Below are 22,969 nucleotides of genomic sequence, written 5' to 3' on the forward strand. Positions count from 1 at the left end.
ATAATCGAATAGTAAATGGTTATTTCTTTATTTTTCATTCTTAATTATACATATAAAGTAGCTTCAGTTTGAAAAGAATAACTAATTCATTCAAACTATTCATCTATTTTATTCCAAATTTATTTTTGGTTTCTGAAAAGAATAGTAGGCCTATTTGGCCATTTGAGAGCAAGAAGGATCATTGTAGTGGACACTGTTTATGAGCCTCCTGTGCTGTCTCTGTCTGTGGTCTCTCTCTTTCGGTCCCTCCATTCATTTTCAAATTAACCTCCTAATAGACCTCATCTGTCCACGGAGAGCCTATTAACTAAAGATCTGTTTTCATCTGCTGGACATCTTAGGACAGGAGAGACCCCTGCCACACAGACCTCCGCTCCCATGCAGCGAGCAGCGTCAGAAACAAAAATCGAATAAAAAAAGAGGTAATAAAAGGATTTCATTACATATAGTTAATTACCTCCCAGGCCCAGGCCAACCCTTTCCTGGCGAAAGAATTAGAGAACCTTAATTGCTGTATCACCCGGCCTGTGATTTCCGGCAATCACGCGGCTTTCATTTAATTCGGCTGCCAGGGGACAATGGGGTGAGCTCTACTCTCTACCTGCCCTGGAGCACAGATGCACGTGGGGTGGAGTGGGGTGAGCCCCAAACTGGCAAATTTAGTGTCTGTGAATTAATGAAAATCAACAGCGGAGTCTGACGACTGCCCCTGAGGTGCGTGTTAGTGGAGGATGCTGTGCTTGAGAAGGAGATGACTAGTGAAGGCCTGTTTCAGTAGTGGTGAGAAGGCATGGGAAAACCTCACACTGGTCGCCTGAGGATAAAAGAAGTAACCGGAGGGATTTGGACAGCTAACGATATCCATGCAATTAACACAGTCTGTACGAGAAGGAGGAAACCTGACAGTCTGTTGAATGTCAGTATGATTAAAAGGCATATATTAATTAAAGACATGTTGCTTCTTTATAATAAAAGGATTATCGTGTTGTGTCTATGAATATGTTTTACATTTAGATCTAGTGGGAAATAGGTTCCAACTCAAAAATTATTTTATGTCTCAGTTATTGTGGTAAATGTAAAGACATCTTGAAACGGCTTGACGAGAACATTTTTATTTGTATTTGCTGTTGAAACGAGTCGAAAAATGTTTTGTCACTTTCTGAAATATACAATAGCTTTTAGTTTATATCACAGTTTATATTAACATTGTTTGTTACTATTGCTAGTCAGTTGCAGGTATTGAGGAGTGATGATACTTTGTAAACATCCCAGACAAGATAAGTTAACAATATTGTTTTGTTTTCCTCAATAAACACTATACATTTTTATTAGGCTGAAAGTCAACTTTAGGAAAACACTATAGAATTCAACTTCATGTCTTCAGATTCCTGTTTAGTAGCGATAAGATGTAGATACAGTCTGGCTGGTGTTATCCTGCACTTCTCCATTTATCCCTGTGGTGCTAATAAGGTCAAATTTAGATACGAAATTCCTGACAGTACATTTTCTGACACTGCTACCTTTAGGTTCTGCATGGCTGTTTGAATCAAAGAGTGGTTATCTCTTATATTGAGCTGTTCTAACCTCTGTCCGGTCTGATTAAACAGGACGCTGTGAATTTTCTTGTTATTCAGGACCAGGTTTCAGGGTCACTTACTGTCGAAAACAAAAATGCATGGGCCAGTAAAAGACAGTACGCATAGTAAAACAAATATTAGTCCTTACAAAGTTTTCATTCAAGTTGATGGGTTAGCATTTCTATTAAAACTGGACTTTTGGAGTTACTGTTTTGTTTTAATTAGAACGTATTTCAATAACACTCTCTCATGATGTGCTCAGGGTGAACTTGTTACATTTATTGGATTTTCATTTATTTGTGGGAAGAGACAAAGGGTTTTGTGTTTTGTTTTGTGTTGTGTTTTTGTGCTCCTTGTACACCTAGCTAACTTTTAAAACTATAGCATTGCAAAAAAGAATTGACAAATTTTTTTTATAAAAAGTTATAATATATGCATAGTAAAATACATATATCAGAATCAGAATGAGCTTTATTGCCAGGTATGTGTACACATACGAGGAATTTGTTTTCGTGACCGAAGCTTCCACAGTGCAACAGAATGACAGTGACAGGACAAAAACACAGATAATTAAAAAAAATAAAAATAGAACAAGTAAATAGGGAATAACAATATACAAATTTACAATTGTATGTACAGGTATATTATGTGCAAATTCAAAATGTAAACTAAGTATGTGTGTTAGATAAATAAGTGTATAAATAATGTTGTGTGTTCCACAATTATTGTCAAGTGTTCATAAGATGGATTGTCTAAGGGAAGAAACTGTTCCTGTGTCTGGCCGTTCTGGTGCTCAGAGCTCTGTAGCGTCGACCAGATGGCAACAGTTCAAAGAGGGAGTGGGCTGGATGTGAGGGGTCCAGAGTGATTTTCTTAGCCCTTTTGCTCACTCTGGATAAGTCCAGTTCTTGGAGAGTAGGGAGGGTTGTACCAGTGATTCGCTCAGCAGTCCGGACTATCCGACGTAGTCTTCTGAAGTCAGATTTGGTAGCTGAGCTGAACCAGGCAGTTATGGAAGTGCAGAGGACGGATTCTATGATGGAGGAGTTGAACTGTTTCAGCAGCTCCTGTGGCAGGTTGACCTCTGCTGGGCCTATTTAACAATGGAGTCAATGTGAATGTCCCACTTCAAGTCCTGAGAGATAGTGATGCCCAGGAACCTGAATGACTCCACTGTTGTTACAGTGCTGTCCATGATGGTGAGTGGGGGGAGTGCAGGGGGTATCCTCGTGAAGTCCACGATTATCTCCACTGTTTTGAGCGTGTTCAGCTCCAGGTTGTTAAGACTGCACCAGACAGCCAGCTCTTTAACCTCCTGTCTGTAAGCAGACTCATCTATATATATATATATATATATGTGTATATATAGAAAAAACCATTTACAATTGAACTGTTTTCTATTTTAATGTATTGTAGAATATAATTTATTCCTGTGATGGCAAAATTTTCAGCAGCCGTTACTTCATTCTTCAGTGTCATGATCTTATAATCTTATTATATACCATTACATTTCTTTTATATTTTGCATATTACATTTATTTATATAGTGCTTTATACAATGCAGATTATTATTTTATAGATTATTATTTTATTATAATATATTACAGATTATTATTATTATTATTATCATTATCTTGTGAAATATATATAAATGATTTCTTTAGTATCTTCCGAGCAGTATTAAATAAAAAAGAACAAATTATATTATCCTAATACAAATATTTGATCTCTTATACTCTCTATATATCTATTGCTTGTGGTTGTTTTGGTTCTAATTCACATTTAAACAGAACTCATTACCCACTCTCTTCATTTACTATCACGTTTTTTTGTCACAGCACTAGATCACCATAGATTGTCAGTCCTTGATTAAAACGTTGACTTTTTACTCAGAATTAACCCAATTATTGTAATTGAATGTAAAAGCGTGTAGCTCAGCACAGACCGTGATCAGTGGAGATGGATTAGGAGAGAAGGCTTTCAAATTGAATACAGTTTTCCCCTCTCAGCCCATTAATTGTGCCGTTTACCACTACCTGAGTAAGTGACCAGTGCTATTTAGTTTCTCTAATGATGATGCACAGTGGACTTGGGACGGAGATAATTAAAAAAAAAAAAAAAAAGCTTGAACTTTCTCTGACACAGGGGGATTGGGGCGGAGAAAATTAAAAAAAAAAAAAAAAAGCTTGAACTTTCTCTCTCAGCCTTTACTTTTGGCCCATTGACAGCTGAGCACAAATGAAATATTGAGCTGTCCTCTTGGCAGCATCCTTGAATGCCAGCGTCGAGTTCTTCAAAATGGTCTCTCAAGCTATTTCAAGAGCTAAAAAAAACATATTGGTCTCTGGTCTTCTACTCATGACTGACAGAAGTTTTTAAATGCACTCTGGTGTTTGGCTGGGTGCCTCTCACTCGAATCCCAAGACAAAGTTTTCAGAGTTTTGAGTACATTTTTTCTTTTTATTTGACATTTTCTTCAGAGTTCAACAATATATTTTCTGCCCATATCACCATTTTTCAGCTGTATCCTTTTTTCCAGTACATTTTTCCAGTAAAAATTAATTACAAAATGCTGCAGTCCACAGTAAAAGTTTGCAAACTTTAAATAAAAATAAAATCAATATTAAAGACTACATCAGTGCAACGTCATAGTGTGATAATGAGATGCATTTTGGGAGATTGTCTACCAACAATAGGGACAAACTACACTCATAAAAATAAAAGATCCTAAAAGGGGGGTTTCAGAGCAATGCCATAGAAGAACCTTTTAGTGAACAGTTCTTAAAACAACCATTGTATTTATGGTGTGAAAAGCATTTTAAAGAACCTTTTTCTACTTTAAAGAACTCTTTGTTCATCATCTTGGATGTTAACGATTCTTCATGAAACCATAGATGTCAATTAGAGAGAGAGGAAGAGGATAAGAATCTCCTTTCCTGATGACTCTTCTGAAATCTCTCTCGATCTTCTCTTTCTATCTCAGCAAGTGTTTTGCTATTCCACACATGAGCACAGGCTAAGTGACATCAAGCCTCATTATATTCATCACATGCCACATTTGTAACCTGTTAGAGGAGTAAATTGTGCTAAAATCAGCTGATGCCCTGTCCCTATCCCCACTCTCACAGAGAAGATGTTCTCCGCTCTGAGAAGTGCAGCACAGGGTTAATTGGGTGGCTTTGGCCCTGTTATATTCTCTGCCGTTTCTGCCATGATGCCATATCTAACACATTTCAAAGCCTGACATGAGAAAACATTGCGTCTGGATGAAAACTGCAGTTCACTGATCTTCTTTGCAGCAAAATGAGGAATATGACATTTATTTGGAGAGGGTGGTCGGAGGTGCTGAACCTCGTCTGTTGTAAACCGATAACATGAACGGATGAGTCTGTTTAATGAACTCATTTGGTTTCTAGCAGAAATGACTTTTTAACCTGCTTTCTCTGGAGTTATTCTCAGCGAGGGATACATCTGCTGCTATCGTGTCTCCTTGTTGTTTTAACCTATAGCATATTGTGTTGTGCTGTTAAATAGTCTTTGTGTCAAGAGAAATAAAGGCCATAATTACACATCTCGGTAAAATAGACTAGTATAAATGCAATAGTGTTTACCAAAGTGTGTTATGTATAAGTCAGTAAACGGCTACAAATAACACATTTTAGTACACATGAGATGCACATTAATAAAACACGTTGCTTAATTTTGCCTGATTCTACAGTAAAAATCTAAACATCTTTGAAGCATCTTTAAAGTGTGTGTGTGTATGAAATAAAATAAAATAATATATTATGCTAATTGATTATGATATATTCACTGAAAACAAGTCTTATCTATGCCATTCTGCTATTTGTGTCAGATAAGATTAATTTTCAGAATATATCAGAATTTTCAGATAATTTTTCATACTTCACTAGATTACTTTTTACATTTTATATATATATCCCAAGAAAAGCTTTAAGAATATTTTGATATAATTCCTGGAGAACACACACACACACACCCAAATAAATAAATGTTGATTTATTTAAAATAATAAATGTAAAATTCTACAACATAAAGAATAGAATAGATGCATCATTAATTTTAATTTTATACATTTATTTTAATATTAAATTAATATCATACCATGATAATCTCCATATTCAGGTGTGCTGGAAGCACGCTGTGTTTCAGTGAGTACAGGTGGGCATGAAAGGAAGAAAGTCTTGTCATCTTGATTTTTAAATATGAAATCTCACTTAAGTTCTCCAGAGGGGAAACATGCTTCACCCATTCTCTGCTACAGCAGAAGCGAGAGAGAGACAGAGAGAGCAAGAGAAATTTATGCCGCCACCAGTGCTGAGCATATGCTGGAATAATTAGGGGGGAAAATCTTGCGCTTATGCAAACTTCCAATTGCCAAAAAAATAATCTGTCTCAAACAAAGGAAAGACCCCTATGGTGCTGGGGTCTATGGTTTCTGTCATACCTGTTCCTGTGGGGTTTCACATGACAAAATGCAGAAAGTTGTTTTGTCCCTCTTCCTGTCATGTTACACCCCTTAACCGGAGTATTTCCCCCCCTCTTTCTCTCTCGTCCTCTCTCTCTCTGTCTCTCATGTTGTCTTGCTGTCTGTGCTGTCAGCCCATAGCCTGGCACCTGCTCTCATGTTCCTAATTAGTCTCATTTAATTAATTATATTCGGCTGCACATCTCCTTATCTTCCTCTTGGTTCAGTTTTTTTTCTCATTTACATTAGGCTAAGAAATGAGCTGCTCAGCTTTGTTTGGTGAATTTAAAGAAATGTAGCCCTTGTAACACCACTTAAAATAGAAGGAAGTCTAGTGACTTTTCGACAGTAAGCCTCTATTGCATGAATTATTAAAGCACATGGGAATAAAATGTCTTAATGTTTCTTTGTACTTTGAAACTATTAACAATACCATATTACATTGCTCAAAATATTATTTAAATAATGTTTATTTTAAATGCATTTATGTACTATGATCCACAATTCTATTTTATTTTGCAGTGGACAAAATTTATAATTTTGAGAAAAGTATTTTTGCATATGTATGTATTTATTACTTATTTTTCAGTCAATAATATATTTTGAGAGTTTTCTGTCCACTGCAATATAAATTAGAATAGAAGAATATGGGTATGGGAAACATGCATCAAAGTGTTAATAATTAATGCTAAGCAGTGCATGCTGTTTTCTTGTTAAAAACAAAAATATTATAGCAATGAATGGCATGGCATCCAGATTGAATTGCCATTTAGCTCAAATCCATACCGATAATACTAGGGCTGATCCGAATACCATTTTTTGAGCTTCGAAGCTTCGGTAGTAATCAACACCGAATATTCGAAGCTTCGGAGGGAGGGGGCTGAACATACTCTTCTCTCTAATAAAGGCAGGAATCTCTGTGTGTCTGTCTGTCTGTCTGTTTGCATTTTTATTATGTCGAGAACCGTTCATTCAGTCGACTTCGCGCGTGGCGGGTGTGTTGCTGCGGACCCAAGGGAGTGCAGTGTCACATTTTGGTGCAATATGGACACGCGACACGTTCAGAATGAATAAACTTTTAATAAACTACAGAACAGCGCGAGCCGGAAGTGGCGCGCCTCACGCGGGCAGGGCTTATATGCTCCGAAAACGGACACTGCACTAGTGATACACAACACAGGTCCGTTAAGAGCAGAGGTGTAAAGAGTATCTAAAAACCATACTTGAGTAAAAGTACAGATATTATACAGTGAAAATTACTCCACTACACGTTACAAGTCACGAATTCCAAAACAACTCGAGTAAAAGTCTTAGAGTATCTGATTTTAACAGTACTTAAGTATTTTACTTATACTAAATATAGGCTCAAAGATGCACTAGTCAAAGAGACATGCCAGTGAAAAACTGTAACGTTGTGGAGAAGCTGCGGAAAACAGGCAGAGGCAAGGATCTATGTGCAGGTATTTCATGGAAAAACTAGAACAAGCAATAAGGCAAAAACAAAAGGGAACAAAGAACAGCATGACTGGCAAACAGACAACCATTACATTCAACAACTCACAAGGAACTAAAGAAAAACTAGGGCTATATATACACACTGGGGGCTAACAAGCCTAACAAGATAAGACACATCTGGGGAGACTAATCAAGGGAAACCAATGAACAAACTGACTACAAACACCACAGGAGACAGGAAGTGACATAAAAGTCCAGGGCAAGGCACAGAGAGCATGAAACCAAAACAAGAAAGAGTTGATTTGTGAGGAGAGCAATTACGTTTATTTTCTAAAACCAAAATAAAACTCAAAATTACATAACAAAACAAACAAAAAACAATATCTTTCAAAAAGGTCTCTTCAGTATAATGGATAAATAAAATAATGTTAAGTAAAATGAAAAAGCCGAAGCCTTCTTGCAGTGGATGTGCTGGTTTGGGCCTCATTGCCGGCTGCAGTCATGTCCTCATCTCGTATATAAAACACCTCTGATTCACAAATACTTGCTGAGGAACTCGCATTCACATAAAGTAGCCTTGTTGACAAGTTTGGGTGAGTAAGGGCAAAACGCAGTACTTTCAGTGACCTGTAATAGGCAGTATCACGTCTTTTGTAGCAGAAATAAACTGCCGCAGAAAAGCTAGGTCCATGCAAAATGTAATGTGTAACTGCAACACTCATTTCAAATGTAGTGAAGTAAAGAGTAAAAGTTGCTAATATCTTTGATACTCAGTACAACGACAAAGTACCCGAAAAGATACTCAAGTACAGTAACTAATTACATTTACTCCAATACTTTACACCTCTGGTTAAGAGCAATACTTTTAATAAGGTAGCCTAACATTTTTCTAACAAAAAATCACTCCCAAATCAGAAATTTGCAACACAGTAATTACTGACACCGTAAAGGGTAGGCTATTTAAATAAAAGAAGAATGAAAAATAAATGAACGAAGTTCAACGAACTACAATAAATAAAGAACACGGTAGCATAGACAAATTATTATTAGGCTGGGCTACTGTACATTTTTTTATGACTGCCGTATTCAAGTATTTTCAAAAGTATTTTACACCAACAATATACTATAGGCGTACTACTTACAGAACTCAGGTGATTTTTCAAACTTGATGTGCTGTTGTGGTAGGCCAGTTTCAAATCACACTGCCTTTGTCTTGTCCTCACTCAATTTAAATTGCTCCCACACAGCTGAGGTCTTCGGCATTTTTGTCTTCTCTTCCAGATGAACTGAATCATGATGATCATGACGTTCACTCATGGGCGATTCATATTCAAGCGTGAATGAGAACCGTTTCGCGGGGGATGCCAGGAGTTCGAGAGAAAAAAGAAAGAAAGAAAGAATATTCAAATCTCAAAATTGAAAATCGAATGCCAACCCACCGAATGAATATTCGAATAATCGAATATTCTGGTCCAGCCCTAGATAATACTGTATTGTTTTGTACTTCTAAGCCTATTTTTGGTCCCCTCCAAATTTCCCGTGCCAGTTTATTCATTTGTCCATTTGCCAGTCACTTAGAGTCAATCTGATATGCACCCTCCATCAGCAATCCCCGTGCTCAAGGCCTTAGTGCTTCGCATTTAGTTACTGACACACTCATCCGCCAGCTCTTTACCTTACCTAAGAAAACAAGTCAACTTTAAACACGGCAAGTGAGCCGCAGTCAGGAGCACACTTCAGCAAAGACAGTTTACCTAAGCACCTTCTTTCTTCTCGGTTAGTTTCTTTATTTCATTTGTCAGATTCACTCAGCCTGCATTGCCGATGTTGTCTATCAGGTTTACTGAAGGTGTGATAAATAGCGTTTTTTTTTTCAGCAGACTGGACTGTAGAGGAGCCAGAATTCAACTGGGCCTAATGTGCTGACCTGTGTGATCACTCATCATTTGATCTGCGATAAAGGGTTTTTGGTTAAGTTCTAGTGGAGTTAGAGTTCAGACAGATCTCAAGATCAGTTGGAGAACTCCGTTGGGAAAACAATTTCTCAAGTTACTGCATTAAACTCTTAAACGGCTTGATCCCGTTCTGTTGTTTTCCTGAAAATCTCTGTTGTCGACTGTAGTAATGTCTTCTGCATATGGCGAAGATAAACCACAAGACGATCTCATGTGGTGCTTCCATATTGGACACCTGCAATAAATAGACTCCACTGTTTGGCAGATCAGTCCTCAATATTTTCATCTAAGAGACGGCTATGGAAGACCATCCAAGGTACCTGGGCTTTCATTCTGGTGGTGGAAAAAGCCTCAAATTTCACTTCCTGCTGGTTGAGATAGGGTGTTCTACAGATGCCTGAGTCCCAGCGCCTCGGGTAGAGAAAGGGCCCCATCAATAATTCAGCCTCTGATCAGACCTTCCACAATGGGGAAGAACAAACTTTTGGCTTGACGGCAACCACGTCACACTGATAGTATTTCCAATGCTTAGATAGCTTTGCATTGACCATATGGACATCATAATTACCAATGGGATGAGGCAACAGTCTCTTGATCACCAGGCCAAAAAATCACACAACAACCTTAATTAGTTTGGACTGCTTCAGAGCCCATCCTGAGCTAATCTGGTGCTGTAATGATGTTTTCTGATAGGCAGGAGACCATAGGTACTAATTAATTCTAATCGATTTTTGGAAATGTGCACAATGAAAAAGAAAATGTGAGTGGAGAAATTTAAATTTTTGTTTATCATGTATTATGCATTTAATTTTAATGCTTAATACATAATTACTGAAAGTAATTTGAAAGTCAAAAAGTAGGTGTTTCTTCAGTCACATCATATATGAATAATTAAATGCAATATTTGGAATTTTCTACCAATTGTAAGTTTACTGTATATACTGTAATGACTCTTCTACCATTCATGAATTCAGTTTTTTAGGTATGCAGGTGTGTAGTATAAATAAATTCCAGGGCTCCAGATTGTGGTTAAAATTATTGCCAATTTGACCAAAAAAAAAAAAAGTTACAGTAAATTAAAATCTAGTCACCGATGATGACAGTCAGTAAAGCTTTCTGTGTGTCTATATTTGTTTTTCATCTGTATGCCTTTTTGTTGTTTTATGCATGCAACAAACAACAGCGTGGGGCATGATATCTGATTCACCTACAATTGACTCTTATGATTCTTTAACCGAACTCTTGAGTTTTGGTTTGAATCAGGCTCATCCAAAAAGTGAATCATTCAGAGCATGAACAACTTATTCCATGAATGAACCGTGAATAATTTTTTGGTTCAGTCCAATTTTAAATGAGCCTTTAACTATTACTGTGATCTTCATATGACAACTTTTATTAGCATATTCACAGATTTTTGTTGTAATATATTCCTTAAAATTTCACAAAATTGTATTCTTAAAAAACATTTCAGTATTTAATTTCCTTATAGTTGAATCAGCTATAAGGGAAACTTTTTTTTTTCAACAGTCAGAAATATTCTTTCAAAACATTTTTAAATGGCACAGTTGGCAACATTTTAGAGCAGTACTTATCAACCCAACTCATTTTTCAACTTTTTAAAGCTGACATCTCCTCATGGAATAATGAAGTTTCTCAGCGGAAGGAGTACAATAAATCATTTGGGTATTTTTCACCTAATATTTCATGAAACCTGCGTATTCAGACATACTACTCCCTTGACATACTGCTTTTCACATACTATATAGTATGGAAGTAAGCCTACCACTATGTGTATATTTCCTACTGTTTTCCCAGACCTGTGATTAATCATGAAATCGAAACAATCAGCATTTAGAGTAAAAGGTTCCTCCTCTCCTCCATAAAGACTTTTTCAGTACATATGGCAGTGGCCGTGTACATATGTAATGAATCAGAGGCTATTTTCCAATAAAATAGTATTTATACTATTCAGAAGGATGGGGGGGATTCTATTCTATTAACCTGAGTGCAGTGTTAAAGGATCTGTTTATGGAGAGGAAATGACAAGAAATGGGGTTGACAGGCCTGGAGTGAGACAGTTAAATGCCCCTCGCTGCTTTGGATAATTAATAAATAAAGCACCAGGGGAGCCCTGCCATGCCTTTCTCTATGACAGGGGCTGTCTCCAGTGCGCTAAAGCATTAAATGACCAATTTCTGTCAGACTAACTTCCACCACGCACTCTCTCTTTCTTTCTTTCTCCCTCTCGCTCACTCTTTTTCTCCCTTCTCTCCGTGGCTTCCTCCTCCGGCTCTCTCTCTCTTTTCCAAAGTAAGCTACTTTGCTCTCTTTGCACTGAGTTTTTCAGCGACTGATGGCTCTAGTTCATTTCTGCTGAATTAATTGGTCCCTGAATGAATTCTGTTGACAGGGCAATTCATCATGTGTTTGGCCTGACAGTGACTGGGTGTTGGGGAGGGGGTGGGGGTGTAGAGAGGAACACTGAGCCAAGGGGAGGTTGGGGTTAGGAGGGACGTTGGGGGTTGGTGCTTCTTCACTTTCTCTCCTTTTTCTGTCTTTCTCCATCTCTTTCTCGCTCTCTTTCTCTACTCAGACACTTAACGGGCGAGATGAGCCGATGCGTGGAGTCTTGAGGACTGTAAAGGGGGGATTTTGTGTTGTTTTAGCCTCTCTCTCGGACGTTAAGGGTGCCCTGGGGTTGCAAACACACAAACCCCCTTAGGTAAGGCTTTCAGAAGATCTTCACTTGATTGGATGGTCAGGTCAGAGGAAATCTCTCCACTCTAGGCGGTCTGATTTCTCATTTCCTTACGGGCTAGGTGACATAATCTCACAGAGAAGCAGATTGCATTAGCACTTAATTACATAATGTCTCACACAATGGCCATTAGAAGCGATCATTTAGCCACTGAAAGAAAATGAGATTTGGCTGCAGATGGAAGTGGCCAGATTTGGATGCAGAGGGTCTCAGATCAGACGAGCTTCTGTAAGATTCCTGTGCTAATAATACAACTAATAAAACCACCTTGTTGTTTGGTGCAAAGGCCGAACCTGGTAGCTCTCAGCGCCACCCACACAGCGCTTTTTACAAAGCAAAATCAATCAGTGCTTGCCCATTAGGACGCTCACCAACTTATGTAAGCGTCTCTTAGATGGGCTCACACAGCTTGAGTAAAAATGACCTCATAATCACAGCGCAGCCATCAAGACAGCGCCTGAGCGTCACAGCCACTGCCATGATGCTAGGAAAAGTGCTTTTTCATTCCCATCACTGCCACTTTCAATAAAGAAATTATGTTAAATACAAATTGAAACACACGGTTATCACATGGTTTAGAAAGTTTATATTTAGTATGTATATTTTAGATAGAATACATAGAATATACTAATTTAAAGCAATATATGCTATATAGCAAATCTCGTAAACTGTATTATCGTACAGCTCTATTTATAAAGTTGGATATATACAGTACAATCAGTACAATCACGTAAAGCAATATGTACTATATAGCAAATCTCAACAAATTTATTTTGTCACAAAATGTAACTATTATTGACTAGCTCTTTATATAAAGTGTATATATATATGTATGTCCAACTTTATCCACATACATGCAGTATACTTGTTTGGGGCAATATATCTCGTATATCTCAATTACTTAATTGCTTGTATTGTTGTAAGGTGCAAACTATAAGCTATTATTGCCCAGCTCTAATCTGCTAAATGCGATTATAAGACATGAAGATATTAAGATATCATAAACACTAGCATCATGATTTTCTGCAAAGCTGCTTTGAAACAGTGTGTTTTTTGAAAACCGCTATACATATAAATTTGACCTGACTTTATTCAGACTTTTTTTTACTGACTTTAGGGGTAAATAAAAAATTGTGGAATGGAGTTAAACATTTAACGCATTTTAAATTTTTTTTTTCCAATTATACAGATATGGTACAAGGATCTCTTGACAAGATTCACAGCTGTTCAGATGATTACACTCACAGATGTTTCAGATAGGAACAGGGCAAGTTAAAAATAAAACTTATAAACATGCAGAGCAAATGTAAGTCCCAATAGTGTAATTTGTATGCAAGTTTTTTATTTTTTATTTTTAATGGCCAAAGATTAGCAAACTGGTTTATCCACATTTTTTCCAGAAGGTGAAATTGAAATCTGGAGCAATTACTGGAAGCTGAAGGTTTTTTTTTCCTCCTAGAGTTTTTGCTTGTACAGATTCTTTGTGGGCCTGTGTTGTTCTCATAGATGTTTTAATTTGCACACCCTGTTCTTAAGCAGCGTGGAAAATCAGGTCTTGTCATCTCACAAACTACACTGTCTTGATGACATGCAGTACCTAAGAAAGACTCCATTCCCAGACATCATAGAAAATTTCATAATTAGCGGTGTCCCTAATGAGGTGGATTTGATTGACAGCCCCAGGTTGGCCTTTCCCCTCCCCAGCATCAAATATGACAGCAGTGATGATGATGAGCACATAGACGGCTGACAGGACTTAACAGTGAGTGCTGTCCAGTGCAGCTCCTCTGGTGCTCCTTCTCTCTCCAGTGTGACACCCCATGACAGATGATGCCGTTTTCTCCCCATTCAAGCCTCAGAAAACACTAGACATTTTTCCATTTCTTATGAATAATGTGTCTACAAATCTTTATTGTTTGTAGGAAATTTACATAGAACTAAATGGACACATTTTCCGTGCGATTACCAATGTGACTAATGCTTGATGAGATGCAGGTGATGTCACGCTGGCCTGGTAACGTGTATGTTTCAATGTCAGTGATCAGGTTATTCTTGTAAAACCAGAGTAATACAGTCATAGTGCTATTGTGGATTGTCAGATAATAGCGCTTACATGTGCGTTTTGTAGCATACATGGAGTAAGTTCCCCTTCAGGAACTCGAGCTGCATCGAGTCGCTTTGGGAACGCCCTTGCGTGACCGCGTTCTGAAGCACGTGTCAAATCCGTCCAATGGAGCAGGGAGACGTCTCGAGCAGGGTGACGTAAGCACCAGAAAGCATAAAAGCACATCCGGCCGGGCGCAAACCAGCTTCTGCTCTTCAGTAGCGCTCTGTGTATGTGTCTGTCTATTTACTGTTGTCTGTCCGCACAAGCACTCATATATATAAAACAATGAGAAAGTGGGTGGATTTAGCGGAGGGATCCGAGACGGGCTCGTCCTTTTCTCGGTCCTCACCCGCTAGATCCGTGGCTCTAGATCCCCCGGCTCTCGGTCCTCACCCGCTAGATCCCCCCCCCGCGAGAGTACGTATGTAACCATGGTTCCCCGAGGGAACGAGACGCTGCGTCTCTTTGCCATACTCCCTGCATCCCTGCAGGCGCTACTTCATCGAAGCTGGTTTGCGCCCGGCCGGATGTGCTTTTATGCTTTCTTTTCTCATTATTTAGGACTGAGTGTTGCATTTTACTAATTAAAGTGTATAATACTTTGAGAATTTGTTAAAGGCTTTAACTTTTTATTTAATGATAATTGTATTTATTAATTTCACAAGTTCCCAAAAAAGTGCATTCTATGCACAGTATTATTATAATGCCTTTATATAAAGTGTAAACATATAAACATTGAAAAACTATGAACTGGAATTTAAAGTTCACTTTACAAAATTTCAGTTAAGAATGAGACTAAACCGTCATGCAATTGTTTGTATAGTTATCTCCAGCAGCACTGAGCTTGGGCCCCTCACAGTGTTTGAGGAGCCGAGAGGATGACAGGTGCTTTTTGTAATGGCTTGCTGATGAGAGCCAATCAGCTGATTCCATTCTGCTGCTTTTTTCCCATCTCCCCTGTTGTCATCTGGCATGCTAAAGTAAAGATGAGCCTGATTGACAGATGCATCCGGGTTCACAGTTTATTGGTTCCAGCAAAAGAAGCAGATATGCCAATTTAGACAGGGGAGTGACAAAAAAGTTTCCATCTAAATGGAATAATTTTACCACTGGGAATTCTCAGCTGGGGGAAGAACAGAGGCAGGCCTTTTTTCGTTATTTTAACAAGGGCTGAATGACAAACATATACGACAGTAAGAGGCTGACAGAACAGCAGCTTTTGATGCTTCACAGGGGAGCTATGAAATAAACAATAGGCAGAAAAATTGAATTACAGCAGGGTAGGATTGTCTGCTCGGGCAGGAGGAGAGCTGCTGCAGGCAGCAGTCAGCTGCGGAGGGAACCCAATGCATCATTAAATAGTCCACACTCTGTTTTACACCCTCACTGTGACTCCTTCTCTCTGCTTCCGTTCATCCGCTTTTCCCATTCCTTGCTTACGATTTCACTCTCGCCAAGACTCTCTTTCCTCTCGTTCTTCCTCGATTGAACTTTTAGGTTTGCTTCCCACTGTTTCTTTCTGCATTAAACATCCTCTTGTGTCTTTTTTGCATTGGGATTAAAATCAGTGTGTATATATGTGTTATATGTATATAAATGCATATGTATGTTGTTTTTACACTAATAATTTTATTGTATATTTTTTACTATAAAATAAATTGTGTATACATGAATTGTTTAAAATCAATGATGTATGTTTAAAAATATGAGTTTATCAAATGATTTAGTTTACAAATTGTCAAACATATGAGAAAAATATGGATTTACAATTTATTTATATTAAATATTAATAGAATATAAAAACAATATATACATATATTTGTGTATATTGCGTTTATTTTATAAATGTTTTATTATATATAATACCAGTTGTAATAGAATTTTGATTTTCTATAAACAATAGAATTTCTATAAAATAATATTGTGTATATAATATGAATAAAAATATATGTGAATAATGTATAATGTATTTTATATTACAATTGATATTGTACTTTGTTATTAGTTATTGTACAGTGTTATTATGTTTCAATATTTTTAATTCCCTGTCGTCTAGACTTCATTGAAACACTTATTTTATTTGCTCTACATTAACAAATGTGATGCGTTCATAACTAGTGTTAATACAAACCGAATGTCTTACAGCTCAGCGTATCCTTGAACTCTGAATGACTCTTTCATGAAAGGGTTAATAATCACTACTACAGTCACAGGCTGACGTACAAAAAATGTATTTCTCATAAAAAAAGAACTGGACAGACAGGTGGAATAAAGGTAATGGCTGAGGCCATATTGATTTTTGTTACATATTTGTATAATTCTGTTTTGCCCGTAACAAATTATGTGTGTGATACATACAGTATCAGAGAGGAGAATTGTCTCTGTTTCTGCTCTGCTGCTGTCAGCTCGTTTTAAAATTAATTCTGTCAAGACCACATTTTCAAAAGCCACAAACAAATGGGGGTTGCAGTGAGTGGGTAACAATCTCTTCATTCTAAAGCGGGAAAAGAGCCAAATAATTTTTTATTTGATTATTATTATTATTATTATTATTATTTTGTATTGTGTGAATTAGAACTTGTCCTGTGTGTACATTTATGTATAGTTATATTTGTTGACTTTTTTCCCCTTTGCATGCTATGATTTTTGAATAATCTGGTTCTGCAGTAAAATAACTTTAACTTAATAATGGCAACAAAAAAAAGCTTCAGAATTCTGAAGTCTTGTATTGAATTGTACAGGGAGGTTCAAAGTACAAAAACAATCCACAAAACCCAGGCATGTGAAATGTATTTGTTCATTTCTACAGGCTTTTCCTCTATACATGATTTAGGGATCATTTAAAATGAAGGGTAGAATTGAACACAGTAGTAAAGGAGAATACAGAATACCATTTTACTTGATTTGCATAGAGACTTAAACAGTATGAACAAGTTAAGTAAAAGTGAACCAAAACAAAACATACAAACAGCCGCACATGTGGTGATAGCATCTGAAACCAAGCCACCGACGCAGGACTGGTTTCAAACATTTTGTTGTGCGTCTCTGCAAAGCACAACACACTGAAGACACAAATGTAGTCAATCTTTTTTTTTTCTTTCAATATCTACAAATGGAATCAGTAAATTAGTACGATACTGCAATGGTGAAATGTAGGTGATCTTATATACATAGAAGAATTCTTTTCACATTATACACAAATCATTCTACAAAGCAGCAGTTTGTTGCCAATGACATACCTTTGAGTAACAGAATTCACCTTTTTGTGTACATTGCTGTGGGGCTAAGATGGATCTTTTCCTTTTTGTTCAACATTACCACATACAATCAGTATTGACTACTATTAAAACATAATACTGTTTTATTGACAGATACAGCAAATAAAATATTAAATATCAAACTAAGTCTTTGGCAAACGTGGTATAAAGTACATTCACTTTACATTTCCAGGAGTGTATGTATGAACCATTTCCATTTCTATCCTCAGTGTCCCACATAATATTTGGAGAAACGTTTGTTCATCCACACAAAAGGGTTACATGCATGTCTACCTCTCAGGACCATAGCCAAACCATAAAAAAAAAGTAAATTAAAAAAGCTGTAAGGCATTTGTTGTACAATTGACTGCTAATGATTACTTTGGTACTGAGCCAGTCAGAGTCGTTCTGTCTCAGTTACACGATACAAACATGGTTCTTTTGAGGAAGTCTTTTAAGGAATCCACACTAAAGGACAAAAAAGGCATATACTAGTTTCTAGCATATAGCAAGTGTATTCTTGTCCAATGTTGTGGTTACTTTGTCAATTCGAGTCGACCTATTTACTTAAATAGAACATGTAATCTGACAAACTTTAGAAGATAATTGCAATTCATTGTACTTATAAATCCAGTAATGCAAAATAGTGCAAACGAGAAAAGAGCGGCACCGATCATGATATTGGAGTTTACACATGATAAAATGGAATATCCCGAAAAGGTATGACACACAAATGCACACACGCACACAAACCATCAGCTAAACCAAAACAATAATTTAATATACGGTTTTCTTTTCAGGTCATATACAGCAACAGTTAACAACTTCTTCAGTGTCTGACCTGTTTTTTCTTCTTTTTTCTATTTTATTTTCCCCCATTTTGATTGTGTATCACAGAAAATGTTAAATCATGTTGGTAATTTCATACCACGAGTCAGAGATGGCTTCTAAGACTGTTACACTTGTCTTTTTGACAGAAACTGGAGCAATACTGCAGTTTTCTGCTCAGCTGACACGTCGCTGTTCTGTCTGTGAGAGGTAAGACACTAGTGAAATGGTGTAGGACGAGGGCAAATTATGTTAAAGGCCTCAGGCAACCTTGTATGTGTGTTTGATCTGTTAGTTATACTAAATACAGTATGTAAAGGAATGTATTGATTGATTTAAAGAGAGAACAAAAATAAAAAAACAACAACACATCAATTGTTACTTCGTACTTCTTCACACGGTTCGTCTTGTTTTATATTTTGTATAATATATATATTTTTGTAGAATCTTTCAAAGTCTTTTCAGGAAATAGTTCAGTCATTGTTCAGTAATTTAGAGAATGAGAGCCTTAGTGTTGATGTTGCGTGAGGGGGGTATAGTCGATGTCTGGGGGGGGAGGACCCGCTGTTGCTTGACCCTCCTAATCCGATCTCGGCCCTGTGAAACTGAAGATCGCGTAGCCATCTTCAATCCCTCTGACCTTAACGGCATTCAGACTGGTACGATATGGAGGCCGTGGCCATGGTCCAGCAGTTTGATTGGGTTGCCATGGTAACTAGTGGCGGTCATAGGCAGTGGCAGCAGTGGGAGGGGCGGAGCCCCGGGATGCGGCACTATAATAATAAGGGGAACCTGGAAGTTAACAGAAGAGCGCAGTGTTTGAAACCACAGCAAGAGCAACACTTACGCCCACTCTTAATAATTTTGCTTATGTAAAATACAGTCAGACTATTCTATTAGGTTGGGAACCTCGGCACGCACAAAAGCACTTGCGAAGGGCTTATGCGCGTCTTAATTTAGAGATGCAGTGTGTTATGACCTCGCTAATCAAAAAGAGAAATAAAACTGTAGCTAGTTTAGTAAAGCTGTATGCAAATAATGTCATTGTAAAATGTGATTATATTAATCCCACTTTAAAGCGACTAATCCCATAAGGGATAAGCAAAAAGGGTTAATACTCACTTAATAACGCGGGGTTGCTGAACCGCCAAGCTTCATTGTAAGTTGTGTACTGCGGGTGAGAGTAGGGATTTCCTGAAAAGTCGCTTCCTGAAATCAAACACAAATGACAAGTTAGCAATAAAGCAAATTGTGTATCTTAAAGGCATATTCATGCGTTCAGGATCAATTAAGCTCAACTGTCAGCATTTGTGGAATAAAGTTGATCACCACAAAAAAAATATTTTAAATAAAACAAAAAAGCAACAATCAAGGTTCAAGCCAATTTTGAAGGATTTTAAAGAATTTTGCAATTTCATAAAAGCCCTGCAATGAATTAATCTGTTAACCTGTGCAGTATTTGAGCTGTAAAGCTGTTCAAATCATCTTTTTTTTTGTCTCTTTAACACACTGAAAAAAAAGTGGTGTAGGATTTCTAATAAAATTGCTAGTAAATTTCACAAATAATTCACTCCCCCCTTTTTCACAAAAAAAAACTAATTAAATGTATAATTCTGAAGTGAAAAATTATTTTTTCTTGTAAAATCTACTCCAATAATGTTTTTTTTTTTTTTTACAACTTCAGAACATTATTTTTTGATGTTTTTTGAATTTGTGTGATTCAAATTCAAAGGAGGGACAAGTAGAAATTCATTTTTATGGCAAGGTAATGACAAATGCTGTCAATTGAGCTTAACTTGTACTGAATTAATCTAATGCTATGCTTGAAATATTGCATCGCATTAGTTCAGCACATCAGAACTAAAGGAACTGGCATAGTTTCACAGCTCTAGCTAGCAGATGGCACTCCCTGTCCTCTTTCCTACGCCCTGGTGCTCGGCCATTTTGGCTGAATTTGTTACATTAATCCTGAGCTGGGTTTTGAAGTTTCCTTTCTTTGATTCTGCTGTTGCACTCTTACGATTCTCTATTCTTTGGCCGCACCAAAGCCCGGCTTCAAAAAACCTCCCCAATGGATTCGTTCTCGCACACACTCGGCCCTTTTTATACGGCCGAATTCTACTTTCAGGAAGCGGCCCTGTCCATGTCAGTGAGCAATGCTGTTGGTCGCCCACGTTTCTTTCTTTTATGAGACAATAAAGGCTGGGTTATATATGAAGCTGGTGAGGAATGGCTTTTGCTTTAACAGTGTTTGGGGTCTGTCACTAAATCTTAGTCGTTCGAGGGCCAGATGAATGGAAGTGCACACAAAACCCATGGCTCTAGGATTTAAGAGGATTTCTCAGCCTGTGTGACCAATGAAAATGAATCTTTGATGAAAACATATTTGATGTACCTGTAAAGATATGTTTGCCCAGCAAATGAATCCTGTCACTGAATTAAATTTGCCCCTGCGAACTATTCATGTTTGTGGGCCGTGGAAGCCCAAGACAGACTTGAATCTATCTAAGGCACTCAACGGTGACCGAGAGAAGAATCCCTCTCTGTGTTTGATGTAAAATATTTGTTTTCCAATTTTCACACACTGCATGTTTGTGCTTGGACTTTGTGAGCACTGATGTTATCCCCTGGCTCCACATACAATTGCATTTACACTTTTCCAACTTCTCTGCAGCACCTCTCAGACTGTCTGTTTGCATACGTATGTGTGTGTTTGTGCTGTTTGGGGAGAGGTCGCCGGTCTTGCTGCCAGATTGCATCCTGTCCTGGCAGTGAAACTCAAGTCAGGTCCCTCTGAGAGATAGTGATTTAAATATTTACAGGCCTTCCTGCCCACTGTTTTGTGACCCTTAACTGTTTGCTGTGAACCTGAACTGCAGGTTAAGTAGAGGGGAAAAGAGATACGCTCTGCAGCACTGGAGGCAGGGTGGAGAAAGCTGTGTTTATCGATGGCTTGTGAGAGCGTCGAACGGTCGGGGAGAGCGAGGGAGGGGCGTAATGAATGCTGGAACCCGAGTGGAACTGAGAGGAATTGTCCTATATCCCGCACTTATGTCCCTGATCACTTATTGAGAGGTGCTAATTTTCTCCTCAGCAGCCGATAAACTGAGGCTACTTCTCAGGTTATTGACTAGTCGAAATCGAGATTCATGCTGCCCGCTGTTGTCTTTGCAGCCATCCTGCAATTACGGCTCCTCATTAATCTTTTTCTCATTAATATTATGCTCCTCATTAATATTATCCTGTTTAATAAACATTAGCATCACCAGAAATGTCATGGGCAGTATGCTTGTGTCACTTCTCTTTCTCAACTCTCATTCTTAAAATGTTACCTGGCATTCTGCACTAATATATTCAAACAGGAAAGGAAGCTTTGGGCCAATGCTAATCGAATATTAATGCAAAATTGTTATCAAATGACTATTTTATTTTCCAGGTGCAGCAGTGCAAATTCAAGTTGGCTTTGCATGACCTCAGGTTTCCTGAAGATGATCAATTGCCGAGGACTGTTCGCTGAAAATATTACGAGCTCTCTTAAAATTAACGTCCTCATAAAAATAGTAATTACACTTACCAGGGACCATTCCAGCAAGTGTAGAGGTGGGGTAGCTGCCCTGCCCAGTGGGGGGAACGTGAGGTGGGTATCCTGGTAGGGTTGTGCTCGCCATGTCTCGACCTGTAAAGAAAGTCAAAGGTTGTGAGGGCAGCTCCACAAAAATAAATAAATAAAAAAATTAAATGGGTGCTGGTTATATGGTTATCCTAAAATCTTTATAATAATAATTATAATAATAGTAGTAGTAGTAAAACTGAAGAGGAAAATAATCCAGAATTTAAGATTTTTATTTTATATATATATTCAGTATTTCTATCATTTCTTTTAGATATTCTGTAAAAAAAAAGATACAGTAAAAACACATATTTTGATACATTAAAAATGATGATGCATAGAATAAAGTGGAAAAGCAACCCATGCATTAAACTAGTGTTACACCATGCACATTAATGATAACAATACTCAAACATATTTGTTTTCCTTAAAAATACAACCCTGTAACCCTTTTCAGCTTTTTTATTGTAGACAAATAACTAGAAAACCCACACGCCAAACATACAGTAGGTAATGATCACCTCTCCTTAAATTCACAACTTGAAAAACTGATGACCCTGCAGAAGCTAAAAACAACTCTGCTTTTTTTCTCTTTTAGGTCACTCGGCCTTTTAACTTCCTCTATTACACAGAGTGGCGCTGCTGGCCTGTTTTGACTGAAAGATTTTTAACTGCTCGACAGAGAGAAGCACAGAATGCCCTCGGCCAGTTGGTGGCATCACTGCTGCTAAAAAAGCCCAGAACATCACGGAAGTGCAGAGCGCACACTGCCTCCATATTAAGTTCTATAATTGGAGGTGACAGCTAGCAATCCTGCTGGATGTGCTGGCGCAAACTTTACAGCACGTAGGCCTTCGTCAGTCCCGAATGGGCCCTCGCGAGGTCCCACATCATTGTTTGAAAGGGCACCAGTGAGGGATGGGGGGGGGAGGG

General features: G+C 37.8%; 1 protein-coding gene and 1 long non-coding RNA gene across 14 annotated transcripts in view; one reads left to right on the forward strand and one right to left on the reverse strand.

The window, feature by feature from the left end:
- The window catches only part of LOC107585309 (uncharacterized), a 77,023-nt gene that overhangs the window by 52,726 nt on the left and 1,328 nt on the right, over positions 1–22,969 (forward strand). Inside the window, exons 2-3 of one of the 2 annotated variants that reach the window (XR_001609231.1) lie at positions 18,576–18,636; positions 21,863–21,935. This is a non-coding gene — a long non-coding RNA (uncharacterized lncRNA). Of the gene's footprint in view, positions 1–18,575; positions 18,637–21,862; positions 21,936–22,969 lie in introns of those variants that run through there. The other variant, XR_001609232.1, reaches the window with a different exon arrangement.
- LOC107585307 (paired box protein Pax-2a-like) overlaps positions 17,223–22,969 on the reverse strand; it is a 29,106-nt gene continuing 23,359 nt past the window's right edge. For 7 of the 12 annotated variants that reach the window (XM_016272275.1, XM_016272270.1, XM_016272265.1 and 4 more), the window contains 3 exons: positions 22,001–22,102; positions 19,549–19,635; positions 17,223–19,199 (listed from right to left, as the gene is read on the reverse strand). In XM_016272275.1, coding sequence (XP_016127761.1) covers positions 19,078–19,199; positions 19,549–19,635; positions 22,001–22,102 — 311 coding nt within the window. In that variant the 3' untranslated portion in view covers positions 17,223–19,077. Of the gene's footprint in view, positions 19,219–19,548; positions 19,636–22,000; positions 22,103–22,969 lie in introns of all 12 variants that reach the window. The other 5 variants (XM_016272277.1, XM_016272274.1, XM_016272268.1 and 2 more) reach the window with 1 other exon arrangement.

The sequence above is a fragment of the Sinocyclocheilus grahami genome, unplaced genomic scaffold (genome assembly GCF_001515645.1).
Source record: "Sinocyclocheilus grahami isolate Dianchi unplaced genomic scaffold, SAMN03320097.WGS_v1.1 scaffold69.1, whole genome shotgun sequence".
In the NCBI taxonomy this organism is placed as follows: domain Eukaryota; kingdom Metazoa; phylum Chordata; class Actinopteri; order Cypriniformes; family Cyprinidae; genus Sinocyclocheilus; species Sinocyclocheilus grahami.